An 18,018-nucleotide genomic window follows, 5' to 3' on the forward strand; every position below is an offset into this window, starting at 1 on the left:
CCAGGTCGGCAGCCTCCAACTGGACTGGTGAGCATGTTAATTTGACACTGGGCGAAGCAATACAGATACCAAGTCTGCCCGGTTAGAATCTTAGGTCAGTATAGCTGCAAGGCACTTTAAGCTCCAGCAGTTGGGGTTACGAGTTTGTACATTCTGCCCGAGACCAGGAGGGTTTCCTAAGATGTGGGGGGAGGGGGGTGCTCCAGATTCCTCCCACATTCCAAAGATACCTGGGTTAGGGTTAGTGTATTGTGGGCATACTATGTTCATGCCAGACGCATGGCAACACTTGTGGGCTACACCAGCACAATCCCTGGTCTGCTTCAGTTGTTAGACACAAACAATGCATTTCACTGTATGTTCCGATATTTTGTACATGTGACAAATAAAATTAATCATTACAAAAAAATCTTTTTAAGATCTTTAAATTTTTATCCTGACTTGACTCAATAGGTTTCAAGGAGCTACTGGTATAATCTGGCATCATTGGAATTCCTGATTGAGGCCAAGGTCAAACCTATTTGAACAAAGAGACATTCATTGAATAAACAGGTTGCTCCTGAAACACCTCACGCCTGGTAACTCAGAACTTGCAGTGTGACCAGGACCAGCTGGGAAAAATAGGCTGACAAATGGCAGATAGGACTTAACACAAGATGATTTGGCAGGACAAACCAGGTGTGAGGGAATACAGATCAATAAAGTGGTGTCACTGGTACTAATGGCAGATTGGCCTTCATAAATCAAAGTACTGAGTACTAGAGATAGGATATTATGTTGAAGTTGTAAAGATGTTGGTGAAATCTAATTTGGATATTGTGTGCGGTTCCAGTCACCTGCCGACAGGAAAGACATCAATAAGGTTGAAAGGGTGCAGAGAAAATTCACAAGGATGTCGCTGGGACTAGAGGCCCTGAGTTACAGTAAAAGGTTAAGACTTGATTTCCTGAAGCGTAGGCGACCAAGGGAGAGATTTCATAGAGGTACACGGAATTGTGAGGGGTAATAGATAGGGTAAATGCAAGCAAGCCTCAAGTTCTAGTCTCACTGATGTCGGGTAAGACTAGAACTAGAGGTCATAGTTGAAGGGTGAAATATGAGGGGGAACTTAACTCATAGTGCACAGGGGTTCGATTGTGACATTTAAGAGAAGTTTGGATAACATAGGTGGGAAGGATGTGGAGGACTATGATCTTGGTGTGGGTCGATGAGACTCAGCAGAAAACGGGTCTGCGATGACTAGATGTTTCTGTGCTGAAGTGCTCTGTGACCATGACTCAGCAGCTCCATGGAGAAAATAGCTGAGCTGTCATCTTTTCTAATCTGCTGCAATCATCTGTATTTAATTACTCAGAGACACAGCATGGTTACGAGCCTCTCTGACCCAACGAACCCACATTGCCTAATGACACCCACTATGACCAATTAACCTACTAACCCGCAGGTCTTTGGGTGTGGGAGGAAACTGGAGCCCTCAGAGGAAACCCTGGCTGTCACGGGGAGACCTCGCAGACAGCGGCGGGAAATGAACCCGGGCCGCTGGTGTTGAGGCTGGACAGCGTGGAAGTCGGATGGGGCTCAGAACGCAGAGGATCTTTGTCCAGTGAATCTGTCGGCGAGTGCAAATAAAACAAAGCGGCCGGGAGACGATCAGGGAACTCATTGTGAACTTCAGGAAGGGGAAGTTGAGAGAAGATTCACCAGCAGTAGAAAGCGTGAGCAGCTGCAACATCTCGGAGGATCTATCCTGAGCCCAACACGTTGATGCAATCACGGAGGAGGCATGCCAGCGGCTATACTTCGTTTCGAGTTTAAGGAGATGTGGCTGACTCTAGCAAATTCCTACACGCGTACGATGGAGAGCATCCTGACCGGCTGCAACACCACTTGGTACGGAGGCTCCAATGCACAAGGTCGAAAGAGGGTTGTGGACTCAGCCATCGCTATCATGGGCATAGACCTCTCCACCTTCACCAAGCAGGGCATGTCCTCTTCTCGTTACAATCACCAGGGAGAGTGTAGAACACCCACTCAACAATTTAGGAACAGCTTCTCCTCCATCCCACAATCATCAGCTTTTTGAGCAGTCTGTGAACCCGCGAACACCCATAGCAGCAACTCGAACAAGCCAATGCCTCTGCTGGCGACCAAGCACGGGGAGTTATCCTGTATGACCCACCCTCTGATCAATCCAATAATAAGGTTCAAAAAGTTGAAGTGTGATCGATCCTTTAATAGCAACTAGCAAAACATACAAACTTGAAGCGATGAAACCAAAACCAGCAATATGAAATGTACACAAGCAGAGTTCGTCAAAGTTAGGTAGAGTTGAACAACTTCAAATGTAGTCAAGCAAAGCGGTCAACAAAAGATGTGATACTCGACAGCCCTCAGCTCTAAACTGCCCAGAACTTATTCCTTTCGTTTTTACCATGCCACCCCCAACATGACTCACTACCATCATAAAACAACGCAGACAGAAAACAAATGCGCGTCTCCTACACCTTTTATTCTTCATTTTGGCACGATTTATTTATTTTGTAATTTATAGTAATTTCATGATTTTGCACTGTACTGCTGCCGCAAAAATGACAGGTTTCAAGAAAGTGATAATAAACCTGATTCGGAAGCCACTGAGCTCCACTCCAAAGCAAGAGAGTTGGGCACATGAAACGGTCATAAGGCATTGGTCAGACTGTAGTTACAGTACTGTGAGCAGGTTTGGGCCCCCTATCAAAGAAAGGATGTACTGGCATTGGAGAGGGTCCAGAAGAGGTTCACAAGAAGGATCTCGAGAATGAAAGGGTTAGTGTTGAAGTGTGGTTGAGGGCTTTGGGCCTGTACTCATTGGCGTTAAGAAGAATGGAGAGGGAGGGGAAATCTCAGTAAAACCTATCGAATATTGAAAGGCCTAGATAGAGTGGAGAGAATGTTTCCAATAGTGGGAGAGACTAGGACCAGAGGACACAACTTCAAGGGAGAGAGATGAGGAGGAATTTATTGAGCCAGAGGGTGGTGAATCTAAGGAATACATTGCCACAGACAGCTGTGGAGGTCAAATCATTGTTCATGATTAGTCAGGGCACCAAATGTTACAGGGAGAAGGCAGGAGAATTGGGTTGAGAGGGATAATAAATCAGCCAAGCAAAATCAATGGATGGAATGGCCTAATTCTGCTTCTATGTCGTCTGTAAACAGCTTCCTCCCCACCACTATAAAAATTATGAATGGACAATGAACCCAAGTACACTACCTCACTACTCCTTTTCATTTTTTTCCCACTCTCTTTTTGCACTGCTACATACACATGCACAGAGTACTGTTGAAAGCCTTAAGCACGCGTGCACACTCACACAAGCACACAGATATATACACACAAACACACACACATATATATATATATATATCACACTGTATACACACACATTTTATGGGTCTCTATTGTGGACTGAGAGTGGGAAGGGGGCAGGGAGAGGGTTGGGAAAAGGGGAACGGAGAGGGGAGGGAGTGGGAAGCACCAGAGAGACATTCTGTAATGATCAATAAGCCGATTGTCTGAAATCATATGACCTGGCCTGGTGTCTCAGGGCTAGGTGTGTCTTCACTCACGCCACCTCCTCTTGGCTGGCTTTTCCCTCTCTCTCTCTCTCTCTCTCTCTCACACACACACACACACACACACACACACACACACACACACTTCTCAGCATTGTCACTTTGAGATCTGTCCAGTGATGAGTCCCTCAATAAACTCTTACTCAACACTGAAGTGAGTGACCATCTTATTTGAGGAGGTTGAAGCATTCTCACTGGCTTATGTTACATTGAAATCACATTCAGAGCGCCTGGGAGCAAATCTCCGTATTGTGGCTGTAAGTCATTGCCAGTTAAACCAGCACGGGGTTTAACTGAAATGACGTGCAGTGCGTGCACGACGCTTGCTCCTAGCTCAGAGTGTGGCCCCAACGTCGAGCTGTCTGGTTGGATGACTGTCTGGTTTGGGGTGGAAGAGAGAGACACTGCACCGTAGTAGAAAAAAGCTGCAGAGAGTTCTAAACTCAGCCGACTCCATTATAGGAACTGACCTCCCCACCACTGGGAACATCTTCGATAGGCAAAAATGATGGCGTTGATCGTTTATGTTTTATTTAGAGAGACAGCACGGTAACGGGCCCATCTGACCCAACGAGCCTGCACCTCCCAATCAGACCCATGTGACCAATTAACGCACTCACCAGTTCATCTTTGGAATGTGGGAGAAGGCACAGACTCCTACAGGGCAGCGGCACAAACTGTGCCCAGGCTGCTGGTACTGCAACAGCATTACGCTGACCACTGCCCCCCCCCACTTAATAATTGTCAGAATATGCCAATAATCACCCACACACTATTCACAGTGGCCAATTAACCCCTCGACCGCGCACGACTTTGGGATGTGGGGGAAACCCACGAAGCCACAGGGAGAATGTGACAAATACACACACACACACACACACACACACACACACACACACACACACACACACACACACACACACAGCTAGGACTCAGAATCAAACCCGGGCCCCTGGGACTGTGAGGCAGCAGAAGTTCTACCCGCTGTGCCACTGCATCCCCATTTATCAAGGGTTCCTGTTCTCACTGCTACCATCAGACAGGAGGTACGAGAGCCTGACGACACACACTCGACGATTCAGGAACAGCTTCTTCCCCTCCGCATGTGACATTACATGAACATTACCTCACTATTTTTGTTCTCTCTTTGCAGAACTCTAAAGTTATATACCGTATATGTTAGATAGTAATTGATAGTATATTTTATGTACTGGACTGTACTGCTGCCACAAAACAAATTTCACTACATCTGACACTAATAATAAACCTGATTCTGATTCAACTGTTAGTTAATGAAATTTTAACAGAATAGTCCCCAGCCTTTACTCTGACTTCTTAACAAGAGCTCATTGTTTTTTTTAATAAAGAAACAGGAATCTGGATAGTCTCGGCATTCAGCTGGAAGGCTGAGGAGACATCTGGTGGGAATGACTCACTCCATATAACCAGGAGGCAGGTGAACAAACTCGACAAGCTGCATATTAACCCCTTGGTTGCTGACCATTTGAAAACCATCTCAGCCACCTCATCTCTGCAGGGAGACCATAAGACATAGGAGCACAATTGGGCCACTCGACCCATCAAATCTGCCCCGCCATTCCATTGTGGCTGATTTATTATCTCTCTCAACTCCTGCCTTCTCGCACAGATTCAGTGGTGAATCTGTGGAATTCATTGCCACAGATAGGTGTGGAAGCCAAACCATTGGATATATTTAAAGGTTCTTGATTAATAAGGGTGACAAAGGTTACAGGGAGAAGGCAGGAGAATGGAGTTGAGATGGATAATCAGTCAGCCATGTCAAAGTTTTAAATGTCATGCTGAATCTTTACAAAACCCCTAAGGAAGTAGAGGTGCTGCCATGTTTTCTTCAAAATTGCACTAGGAATGGTCCTCTGAAATACTAACATAATTACTGACCTCGAAGTGAGGAGTGGCTCATGGACCTCTGGTTTCCTTCTCCTGAAGTCAATAATCAGCTCCTTGGTCTTGCTGACATTGAGTAAGACGTTATTGTAATGGCACCACTCAGCCACATTTTCAATCTTGTTCCTATATGTCACCAAAAACCCTTACACATTTCTGCAGATGTACGGCAAAGAACATTCTGACTGGCCGGTATCGTATGCCACGGATCATAAGAGGCTACAGAAGGTTGTCTACTCAGCCAGCTCAAACATGGGTACAACCTTCCCTTCCACTGGGAACATCTGCCCCTCAAAAGGCTAGCATCTATTATTAAGGAGTGATTTTGCAACAATAACGTGGCTCTCAGTGTCCGCAAGAGCTAAGGGTTGATTGTGAACTTCATGAAGGGGAAGTCGAGGAACCACGCACCAGTCTTTATCAAGAGGTCATCAATGTTAAGCATGAGCAGCCTCAACATCTCTAAAGATCAATCCTGGGACCAACATACAGTATTGATGCAATTATGAAGAAGACACAACAGCAGCTATATTTCATGAGGAGTTTGAGGAGATTTGGCATGTCACCAAAGTCTCCAGCAAATTTCTACAGGTGTACTGCGGAGAGCATTCTGACTGGTGCATCACCGGCTGGTAGGGAGGCTCCAACAGTCAGGAACACAAGAAGCTGTAGAGGGGCTGTAAACTCAGCCAGCTCCACCACAGGCAAAACCCACCCCATTCTCAAGAAAGGGGCATGGTAGTGTAGTGTTCAGCATCACGCTTTGCAGTGCTGGTGACCCGGAGTCAATTCCCGCTACTGTCTGTGAGAAGTTTGTACGTTCTCCCCGTGACCGCGTGGGCTTCCTCCAGGTGCTCCCGTTTCTTCATACAGTCCAAAGGCACACCGCTTGGTCGGTAGGTTAATTGCTCATTATAAATTTTATAAACTGACTTGTGAGCAGGCTAGGGTTAAAGTGGGGTTTGCTGGACGATGCCACTCAAAGGGCCTATTCCACACTGTATCTGTAAATAAACAGATAGATACTATCTGGGACATACCCGCTTCTCATTCCAGCTGTATCCGCTGTGCCACTGGGCTCACCTTCCTTCAAGACCACTCTTCCCATTGCTACCATCAGGGAGGGGGTACAGGAGCCTCAACAGACACACTCAATCATTTAAGAATACCTTCTTCCCACCAATGTCAGCTTTCTCAGTATTCCATCAACACTGATTATTCCTCTTTATTGCGCTACTTATTTTTTAGATTTAGGGTAATTTCACGTCTTTGTACTGTACTTCTGACACAAAACAACAAATTTCACACCATATGTCAGTGATACCAAATGCAGGAAATTGGAACTAGCTGAGTGGCCAGCATCAGTGTGGTTTGGTTGGGCAGAAGGGCCTGTATTCATGCTTTATTGCCTTGTGACCTTATTTTCCTGCTACCAACACCCCCCTCCCATGTACCTGCTCATCTTTCTACCAACAAAACTAATCTCCCTCCTTTGACTCTTAAGTTCCATTTGTACTGTCGACCATACAAGGAATGCCAATAGCAGAGGGAGCATGGACGAACCGAGACCATGGTATAAATGGGCCAAATGGCCTATTTCTGCTCCTAGGTGTGATGAACATACGAGTACGATGCAAAAGTCTCAGGCACATGTATATAACTAGGGTGCCTAAGACTTCTGCACAGTACTGGAGTGATTTTATGTATTGCACAGTGTGAGTGATGATAATCCTGATTCTGATACGGGTCGCTATTGTGGACTGAGAGTGGGAAGGGGGCAGGGAGAGGGGAATCATGGTTGGGAAAAGGGGAAGTGGAGAGGGATGGAGAAGCACCAGAGAGACATTCTATAATCATCAATAAACCTATTGATTGGAATCAAATGACCTTGCCTGGTGTCTCAGGGTTGGGTGGGTCTGCTCTAGCACCAACCCCTCCCCCCCCAACTCCTGGCACTCCTCCACAGCCGCCTGCCCCACACCCTGCCCACAGCGTTCCACCCTCGCCGCTCCCTTTGCTCCCGCCGGATTTTACAAACTCTCCACTCCACAATACAGTACTGTACAAGAGTATAGAAAAGACTCTTCGGCCCACAACGTTGTGCCGACCTTTTAACCTACTGCAAGGTCAACTTAACCTTTCCCTCCCACATAGCCCTCCATTTTTCTTTCAATCACGTGCCTATCTCAGAGTTGCTTAAATGCCCGTAGCTTATCTGCTTCCATCACCACCCCAGGCACCCACCGCGCTTACCTCTGACAACCCTCCCTAAACTTGCCTTCAACTACCTTAAGATTATGCCCCTTTGCATTAGCCACTTCTGCCCTGGGAAAAGTTCTGGCTGTCCACTCGATCTGTGCCTTTATCATCTTGCACACCTCCATCAAGTCACCTCTTATCCTCCTTAGCTCCAAAGGGTAAAAAACATTAGCCTGTCCTCATAAAACATGCTCTCTAGTTCAGACAGCTTCCTGGCAAATCTCTGAACCTTCACTAAAGCTCCCATATCCTTCCTATAATGAGGCGACCAGAACTGATGGTCTTGTATCCCAATTGTTACTTGTATTAGAGATCTGCTTGGGTAGGAAAGCACAGGCTGTCTACCATAACCAACACGAAGCAATAGTCTGCTGGAGGAACTTCACTGGTCAGGTCGTGCTGTGGGAGGAAAGCAAACGTCGAGGTTTTGGGTCGAGACCCTACATCAAGATGTTGACACCTTGATTTAAGGTCCCAGCTAAGAGTTCCTGCTTTTGTGCCACCCCCTGCCCCCCCCCCGATTAGATGCTGCTCCAGCAGGTTGCTAGTTGTTCCAGATGAAAGCTTGCTTATTTTCTGTGATCAACAAGAACCCAAGCTAACATGCATTTATTTATACATTTATTTTATTTGATTCTGAATTGCAGCATGGAACAGGCCCTTCTGCCCAACAAGCCGCACCACCCAGCAGCCCACCTATTTAACCCTAGCCTAATCACGGGACAATTTACAATGGCCAATGAACCCATGAACTGGTAAATCTTTGGAATGTGGGAGGAAACCAGAGCACCCTGAGGAAACCCACATGGTCATGGAGAGAACGTACAAACTCCTTACAGACGGTGCCGGAGTCTAATTCCCGGAGCTGTAATAGCACTACACTAACCGGTACTCCACCCTGGCGCCCAGTTGTAAAGTCCTACGTTTTCTTACATCAACAGTTTGCCAATCCAACCCAAGCAGCATGATACTTTCAAAGCTAACCCAACCTCAGCTCCACACTGGCCTCGTGTTTCTTCTCCTCACCTTCCCCCCCCCTTCCCTTTCTCCCATGGTCCACTCTCCACTTCTATCGGATTCTTTCTTCGCCAGCCCTTTACCTTTTCCACCTATCACCTCCCAGCTTCTCACTTCACCCCCTCCTTCCCCACCTACCTGCTTGACCCGTCACCTTCCAGCTTGCACTCCTTCCCACCCCTCCCCCTGACACTTTTTTATATTCCAGCATCTTCCCCTTTCCTTTCCAGTCCTGATGTAGGGTCTCGGCCCAAAACATTAACTGTTTATTAATTTCCATAGATGCTGCCTGACCTCCTGTGCTCCTCCCAGCATTTTGTGTGCGTTACTCATAATTCTAAGGTGATTGGAGGAAAGTATGTTGGGGGGGGCGGCGGTGGATGTCAGATACAATATTTTCTTTTTAAACACAGAGTGCCAGGGGTGGCAGGTAGAGTCAAATACAATACAAAAGCTCTTAGATAGGCACGTGCATGATAGGAAAATGGAGGCTTAAATGGGAGGGGAGGGAGAGAGTAAGTCAAAAGGTTGGCACATTTCTAGCACTTGCAGAATCTCACGTCCATGAATTCCACTTGGATTCTTTTTATCTTAAATGGAGGAACATCATAGGCCGAAAGGTCTGAACTGTACTGAGTTCTATGTTCTACTGTTCCATGAAGGCAAGTACCTCCCCTGGGTCGCCTCCTCTTTCCCTTTCCTCTCAAATCAGATTCATTCCTCACTAGCCCTTTACCTTTCCTACCTGCCCGGCTTCACCTATCACCCTCCAGCTATCCTCCTTCCCCTCCTCCCCACAACTTCTTATTCTGACATCTTCCCCCTTCCTTCCTGGACTGTTTACTCTTTTCCGCAGATGCTGCCTGACCTGCTAAGCTTCTCCAGCATTTCGTCAGTGTTGCTCTGGATCTCCGGCATCAACAGAGTCTCCTGTCTATGAACTCCACTTGGGTTATTTTTTTGTTTTAAATGGATGAAATAACTATTTTATATATTTAAGAAAGCATCATGATAGCATAGACACTAAGAAATAACAGAAGTGCAAGTGTTCAGATTATGCTTACTCTAAAAATAACACCTAAAACAAAATACCCTTACTTAAGGAATTTTTAAGCAGTGCAGAGCTGACGTGATTGATTTTTGATACATAATTTAGGTCATTATAATTTCTGTTAAAATGTTAAATAGATTTTTAAATGGTGATGGGGAAGCCACTTTATTTGGTGAGACGTTTATGAATGTTGAATTATATAATCAATATTCAATGTTAAAGGTTACTTTGTGCAAATTAACTCCTATTGAAGATTATTGAATACAAATTGCACTGCGTTACAGGTTATTTTATATGCAAACGGTGGTCTCTTTATTAGGTCTGTTTGTGATCTTCTGCTGCTGTAGCCAATCGACTTCAAGGTTCGATGTGTTGTGTGTTCAGAGATGCTCTTCTGCTCACCACTGTTGTAACATGTGGTTATTTGAGTTACTGTCACCTTCCTGTCAGCTTGAACCAGTCTGGCCATTCCCCTCTGACCTCTCTCATTAACAAGATGTTTTCAACCACAGAACTGCCGCTCACTGTGTGGATTTTTTGCACCATTCTCTGGAAACTCTAGAGACTGTTGTGTATGAAAATCCCACAAGATCAGCAGTTTCTGAGATACTCAAACCACCCTGTCTGGCACCGACAACCATTAAACGGTCAAAGCCACACACAGATCACACTTCTTCCCCATTCTGACTTCTTTGTCTGTACTGCAATTGAACCCGACCTTGTCTGCATACTTTTATGCGTTGAGTTGCTGCCACATGATTGGCTAATTAGATATTTGCATTAATGAGCAAATGTACAGGTGTACCTAATAAAGTAGCCACTGAGTGTACATTTTGAAATAAATAATATAGATTTTCTTCAGAATTCTAGACAAATACTTTTGCATTGTTTAGCAGCGATGGCAGATTTATAACCAATTAAAAATTTATTGGGACAAGAATTATGTTGACTTAATTGCTAATCCATTATTTTTCAAAATTATGAGATGAGATATCTGTGATACATCCAAAATATCTTTCCTCAATTAAAAGAGAAAATATATAAAGATTATCTTTACTTGTCACATGTACATCTAACCATACAGCAAAAGACGTCGTTTGTATCAAATCAAATCAGCAAGGATTGTTCTGAGGGCATTCTGCAGGTGTCGACACACTTCTGCCGCCAACATAACCCAGAACTCACACCTTTGGAATGTGGGAGGAAACTGGAGCTCCTGGAGGAAACTCACACAGCCGCAGGGAGAACATGCAAACACCTTACAGACAGCGGCCAGAAGTGAACTTCAATCTGACAGCTGGCACTGTAATAGCGTTATGCTAACCACTACACAACCATGCCACCACTGGCTAAGATAAAGGGTATGAACTTTTAGATCTAGTCCTGTGGGATCAACAGTCAAGGATCAACTTTCTACACCATAAACATTCACATATATCAGGAATTTACAGCGGTGTGTTGGTCAGGGCATGACATGCAGTAAAAAAAAAAGCAAAGGCATTCAAAAATTATACAGAATTGGATAGAAAATAAAACTATGAAAACTAAATTATGGATGGGGAGCAACAAAGTAATAGCGATCATAATCTTAGGTTAGTTATGAAGAACAAGGCACAATCTGGAACACCTTCAGAATGATTTGCAATTTTTATGACCCAAGGCTGAATCTGGCCCAGTTAAAATGTAATGGATAAATTACTGATCTAGAACAGGGGTTTTCAACCTTTGGTCCACAGACCCCTTGTTAACAGTAGGAGTCCATGGCATAAAAAAACTTTTGAACCCCCAACCTAGAATAAGAAGATTGTTGGAATACAGTGTAAGTGAATCCCAATAAAGGGACAAGGGAAACCAAAGCTATTGACACCCTAATGGCAGGAGGAGTTTGAGAGTGGGTGATCTGTACAATCAATATCAGCTTGATAATGAATGCAGAATCAAAGTATCAAAGTATGTCTATGTCACCATATACGACTCGAGGTACACACACAAAATACCGAAGGAACTCATCAAGCCAGGCAGCATCTACGGAAAAGAGTACAGATGACGTTTCGGGCTAAGACCCTGCATCAGGTTCCTCCAGCATTTTGTGTGCGCGGCTGGAGTTTTTCCTGTGATGGAACGGACTGCACCCACAACTTTTTGTAGGCTTCTTCCATCCTCGGGCATTGGTGTTTCCACATCAGGCCGTGTTATATCCACCACTCGTATCTTTAAGGTGAGAAGTGGAATAGAGAGCCAAAGAGGTAGCAGGAAAGGAGAACAACAGCAAGAGATCAATAAGAGAGTGCAACAAATTTCAACAGAGGCAGTGTTCACCGGCAAGATCCTGACTGAAAAACAAGGGAAAGGGACGTTGCAAGTTATAAATACAATACCAGTAGAACTATCGGGCAAGACTTCATACTTCATTGTATATACAATATTGTTTTCATTGTACTATACAATATATAGTCCACTATATAAGACCACTATACAACCAGTATACAAGACCACTATAATCTCACCACTATCATTGGAAAGGAGGTACAGGAGCCTCAGGTCCCACACTACCATGTTCAGGAACAGTTATTACCCTTCAACCATCAGGCTCCTGAACCAGTGTGGATAACTTCACTTACCTCAACTCTAAACTGGTTCCACAACCTACACACTCACTTTCAAGGACTCCACAACTCATTTTCTCCGTATTATTTATTCATTTTGTATTTGCGCAGTTTGCCTTCTTTTGCACATTGGTTATATGTCACTTTGTGTACAGTTGTTAATTGTATTTCTTTATTCTACTGTGAATGCCTGGAAGAAAATGAATCTCAAGGTAGTATACGGTGCCATATACATGCTTTGATAATGAATTTACTTCAACTTTTCCATTCCTCAGTACAGTCAGATCAATGGACCATTGATCTAAAGGCACTAGGAAACTGACATTCAAGTTCAAAATTGAATGTACAAAGGCAACTTTTTATCCAAAGCGGTATAGTCATGATAACCATTGGAATCGGTAGGTTTATAAAAGAAGTCGGTCAGCAGTTTGTCTCCAGAGAGATTGAGAAAGGGGTCAGAAACATTTTATCAACGGGTAAGACCCTCCCCATTACTGAGCACATTTACATGTAGATAACAGCATCCATCATCAGGAACCCCCACCACACAGGATGTGCTCTCTTCTCACTGGTGCCATCAGGAAGATGGTACAGGAGCCTCAGAACTCACACTACCAGGTTCAAGAACAGTTATTAGCCCTCTGCCATCAGGCTCGTGAACCAAAGGAAATAACTTCATTCAACTTCTCTTGCCCCATCATTGAAATGTTCCCACAACCAACGGACTCACTTTCAAGGACTCTTGTCGATGTTTATTGCTTACTTATTTATTTATTCTTATTTCTTTCTCTTTGTATTTGCACAGATTGTTGTCATTTGCACTCTGGTTGTTGCCCAAGTTAGACGATCTTTCATTGATTCTGTTATGGTTATTATTCTATGGATTTATCAAGTATGCCCACAAGAAAATGAATCTCAGTGTTATACTTTCATAATAAACTTATTTGAACTTTGATTTACCACACAACTGATGCCCTTCTTCACTCAAAAATAATTGAAGAAGAAAGGGTGGGATTTGTGAGGCAGACCCTCCTTAAATGACTAGAGGACCCAACACTGCCTCTCAGCAGTCTGAGAAGAAATGATGGGAGCTCAATAAATGCCAAGCTTGAGTGAATCGGACAGGGGGCAAGCGCAAGGCAGATGCAGTTCAATGTGAATAAATGTGAAACATTCTCTCTTTAGAAGCATAAACAAGGCAGATATTATCTGAAGAGTGACTAATTTTGGGAAAGAGGAGGTACAATAAGAACCAAGAGGCCTTGTACATAATGAAAGCAAGTGAGAGTTTAAAAAGAAAACCTGCAGATGCTGGAAAGCCACACAAAAAAAATACAGAAAGTGCCAGGGTAAAGAAAAGCAAGTCAGTCAGTGACACTGGAAACAGAAACTACAACCTATGCCAGACTGCAAAATAGAGAAATACAAGTCAGTTTTCTGTAGGAGAGTATCGGGGTGGGGTATGGAACAAAGCAAATGTATGTGATAGATCAAGTCAAAATGGCTTAATGGTCAAGACACTGGCACATTAACCTTCTTGGTCATGTGTAGAATAGTTGGCATACCAAGCCATTACACACCCAGACAGCGTGACTTCTGGAGTGCATCGGTAAAAATCGGTGAGAGCCAACAAGGACATGCTGAACTCTTCTTAGGAGGAAGACAGGTGGGTGCAGAAGGTCAAATGTAATGATGTGAGAGGCCAAGAGGTGATAGGTGGATACTAATTCTCCCTCCATACCCATTCACTGCTCACAGATTCCACAACTCAGCTGCGCACCAGAGGAAATTTACAGTGGCCATTTAACCCACTGGAAGAGAATTGGTCCATTCGGTCCATCGACTCTACCTATCTCCTTGGCTGTTTGATTAACCCTCTCAACCCCATTCTCCTGCCTTCTCCCTGTAACCTTTGACGCCTTCAGTAATCAAGAGTAAATATACATGTGATGTATATTCCCAGTGATTTGGCTTCCTCAGCCAGCTGCGGCAATGAATTCCACAGATTCACCACCCTCTGGCTAAAGAAATTCCTCCTCATCTCTGTTCTAAATGGAAGTCCTTCTATTCTGAGGCTGTGCCCTGTGGTCCTAGACTCCCCCACCATTGTGCTGCAGGTCTACCCCATCAGCGAATTGGCGGACAAAATGAAGGAGCTGTATTTGTGCGGATCGTGCTGCTGCTTACGTCAGAGAGACATCAGAGGAGTCCGTGCGCGAAGGAGCAGTCTAACAGACAGCCTTTTCTTGTAACCGCAAGACCCTGTTGACATTGTTCGTGTGGAATATTGCAAGTCCGATTCACTGACTTATTGGTGGACGGGAGGGGGGCAGCATGGCTTTGGGCATAGCGAGGACTGGGCCTCAAGCCGTGGTGTCACCTGTTCACAGCCGCCAAGGAAAGAGGCGTCGGAGTACTCCCCTGGAAGTGGTGTGGTGTCCAAGCTGGGGGTCAGTGTTGCCCCCACTCACCCCCCTCCCCCAGTGTTCACTCAGCAGATGACAGGTTGTATTGTGTTTGACTGTAGACTGCTGCAACATTCATGGAGTCAGGGACTTGGACTTTTTTCTTAATTATGTGACTGTATTTTACTGATATATTATATGTGCTGTGTATAACTGTGCTTTGCATCTTGGACCCTAAGTAGCACTCTTTCATTTGGCTGTATTCATGTATGGTTGAATGACAATTACATTTGAACTTTAATTATTGGAACCATCCTCTCCACGTCCTTTCTATCTAGGCCTTTCAATATTCGATAGGTTTCAATGAGATTCCCCTCTCATTCATCTAAGCTCCAGTGAGTACAGGCCCAGAGGCATCAACACTGGAAAACAGTAAACAGTTGCTGCTTTGGGACGACACCCTATGTCAGGACTGGAAAAGAAGATGAGATATAGTCCTGATGAAGGGTCTTGGCCTGAAACGTCACGACCGTTTACTCTTTTCCGTTGATGCTGCCTGGCCTGCTGAGCTCCTCCAGCATTTGGTGAGTGCTGCTTGGATTTCCAGCATCTGGACATTTTCTAGTGTTTGTGTCAGCCCATTCTTTCTTCGACTGAGACCCCCACCATCCAGCCCGTGCTCTCTTCTCGCTGCTGCCATCGGAAAGGAGGTACAGGAGTTTCAGGTCCCACACCACCAGGTTCAGGAACAGTTAAAACCCCTCAACCATCAGGTTTCTCACTTCAACACTGAACTGATTTCACAACCTCTAGACTCTACATTTCAGATTCTCAGTAACATTATTTACTTTTTGATAATAAATTTAATTTCATATTGAATGACTTAAGTAGTCACATATGATTCAGTTCACAGATCCCTTGAAGCTAAAAGGCACTGATTTGTTAAAGAAATGCTGTCAAATCACAGTGATCACATTAATAGAGACAACACAGGTCTTGGCAAGGGGGAAAGTAGTGTAGTTCCCCCTCGACAATACCAGTCACTCACCCCTCACACCCTCTCAGTGAGATGCTCCCTCACTGACCCCATCCCGCTCACTCAGTGAGATGCTCCCTCACTGACTCCCACCCTTCAGTGAGATGCTCCCTCACTGACTCCCACATTCAGATCACAGCGGCGCTCCCTCACTGACCCCCGCATTCAGATCTCCGCGGCGCTCCCTCACTGACTCCCACGTTCCATTCTCCGCGGCGCTCCCTCACGAACCCGTACCCTCTACCCCTGCAGTGTTCCCTCACCAACATCTCCACCATCGCGGCGCTCCCCTCACTGAAGCCCTACCCCAGACCCCCGCGGCGCTCCTTTGCCACTCTCTCACCGAAACGGCCCCAGTCGGCGCTGTCCAGCGAATCCATCACCGAGCAGAACTCGTGCATGATGTAGGCGGGCAGCCGGTGGATGAACTCCCGGCCCGGACTCCACTCGCTCATCTTGCGGGTAGGCCTCAAGCCCACTTCTACCCCCAAGGCAACGCCGATCCGCTGTTCCTATGGAAACCCGACGCCGACCACCGACCCCGATCCGCCGTTCCTATGGAAACCCGACTCCTGGTATCAGCCGACCGCCCGCCGTCTCCTCGGCCGACAGCCTGACTGCCCCGCCCCACCTGATTGGTGAACCTACAACACCCTGTTCCCGCCCTTGCTTTCTCGCGTTCTCAATTGGCTAGTTTCGCCGCCGGTCAAACCTGAAGCTGGGCGGGTCTCATCTATTCTACCTCATTTATTGGTCATAAGAGCTGTCAATAATACGTAGCCTCGGGTGGATTGGATAGTGACGAGTCGATTACAGCCTTCCTCTCGCCTTTGCATTTTCATTGGCCGCCAGTGTCAAGCTCATGGCACCTACGTCTGCCCTCTGCTTTCGATTCGCCCGGCTCTCGGGCGAAAGTATCTTCCTTTGGGCAAAGGTATCCGTCAATCAAAACCTCGTGGGACGAAAGGGCGGTGAGTTTCAGGCTGCCCATGACACAGCTGTCACGGCAATACGACTTGCTGATTGGTCAGGCCACCTGTCAGTTCAATTAAAGTCGGCATTTTCAAGAAATTCACCAGATTCAGTGGATTTGAACATTCGGCCCTTGTTCCTCTTTTTGCAAAATGAAAGTCCGGAAAAGTGTCAGAATAGCTTTAATTACCGTTGTGTTTTGTACTGCAAAAGCCCCAACTACTATAATCTGAATCTTGAGGGCAACTGATATTTTTTGACACCGTATGGTTACAGAACAAGACACCAGGGATTAAAAAATTGCCCCGGTTCTGTCAGCATGTTTCAGAGCTTGGTAAGATTTGAAGGGCGCTGCAACCAACTAATAAAGTGAATCTCTACAGCAAATGAATAAACAGCCAGATCTTGGCTTTGTACTTACGGCAAGGCGCCAACAGCCGATGCTGTTTGCTTGGCCCTGGTACATCTGAAGATGCATAAACATCAGAATGCTCTTCATTGACCACAGCCCCACATTCAACACTATAAACCCCTCAAGATTAATTAATAAGCTCCTTGTGCAACTGGACCCTCAATTCTCTCACTTTGCAGACCCCAGTCAGTTTTGATTGGCAACAGCATCTCCTCAGCACAGGTGCACCACAAGGCTGTGTGCTTAGCCCCCGCTCTAGTCGTTTTATACTTACGACTGTGAGGCTAAGCACAGCTCCAGTGCCATACTTAAGTGTGCTAACGACACTGTGGTTGTCAGCCAAATCCAAGGTGGTGACGAATCAGCATATAGGAGGGAGATTGGAAATCTGGTTGGGTAGTGCCACAACAACAACCTCTCGCTCAGCGTCAGCAAAATGGAAGAGCTGATTATTGACTACAGTAGGAAGGAACCGGAGGCCCATGAGCCAGCCCTCATCAGGGGATCAAAGGTGGCAGAGAGGGTCAGCTACATTAAATTTCTTGGCGTCATTATTTTAGATTCTCTGTCCTGGGACCAGCACGTTAGTGCCATCACAAAGAAGCCAGGACAGTGCCTCGACCTGCTTAGAAAACTGTGCAGATCTGGCATGACATCTTAGGTGCAGACATAGCCAAGTACACTCATTTCTCAATCGCTAGGAACTTTCAGACTATTTT

At 45.6% G+C, this 18,018-nt stretch overlaps 1 protein-coding gene across 1 annotated transcript in view; it reads right to left on the minus strand.

Annotated features, from left to right (window-relative positions):
• Positions 1–16,545, minus strand: part of irak1 (interleukin-1 receptor-associated kinase 1) — a 106,282-nt gene extending 89,737 nt beyond the window's left edge. The window contains exon 1 of the mRNA XM_063035077.1: positions 16,259–16,545. Within this exon, the coding sequence (XP_062891147.1) occupies positions 16,259–16,370 (112 nt within the window). The 5' untranslated portion in view covers positions 16,371–16,545. The remainder of the gene's footprint in view (positions 1–16,258) is intronic.
• Positions 16,546–18,018: the final 1,473 nt, after the last annotated feature.

The sequence above is a fragment of the Mobula hypostoma genome, chromosome 28, assembly GCF_963921235.1.
Source record: "Mobula hypostoma chromosome 28, sMobHyp1.1, whole genome shotgun sequence".
Taxonomy (NCBI): domain Eukaryota; kingdom Metazoa; phylum Chordata; class Chondrichthyes; order Myliobatiformes; family Myliobatidae; genus Mobula; species Mobula hypostoma.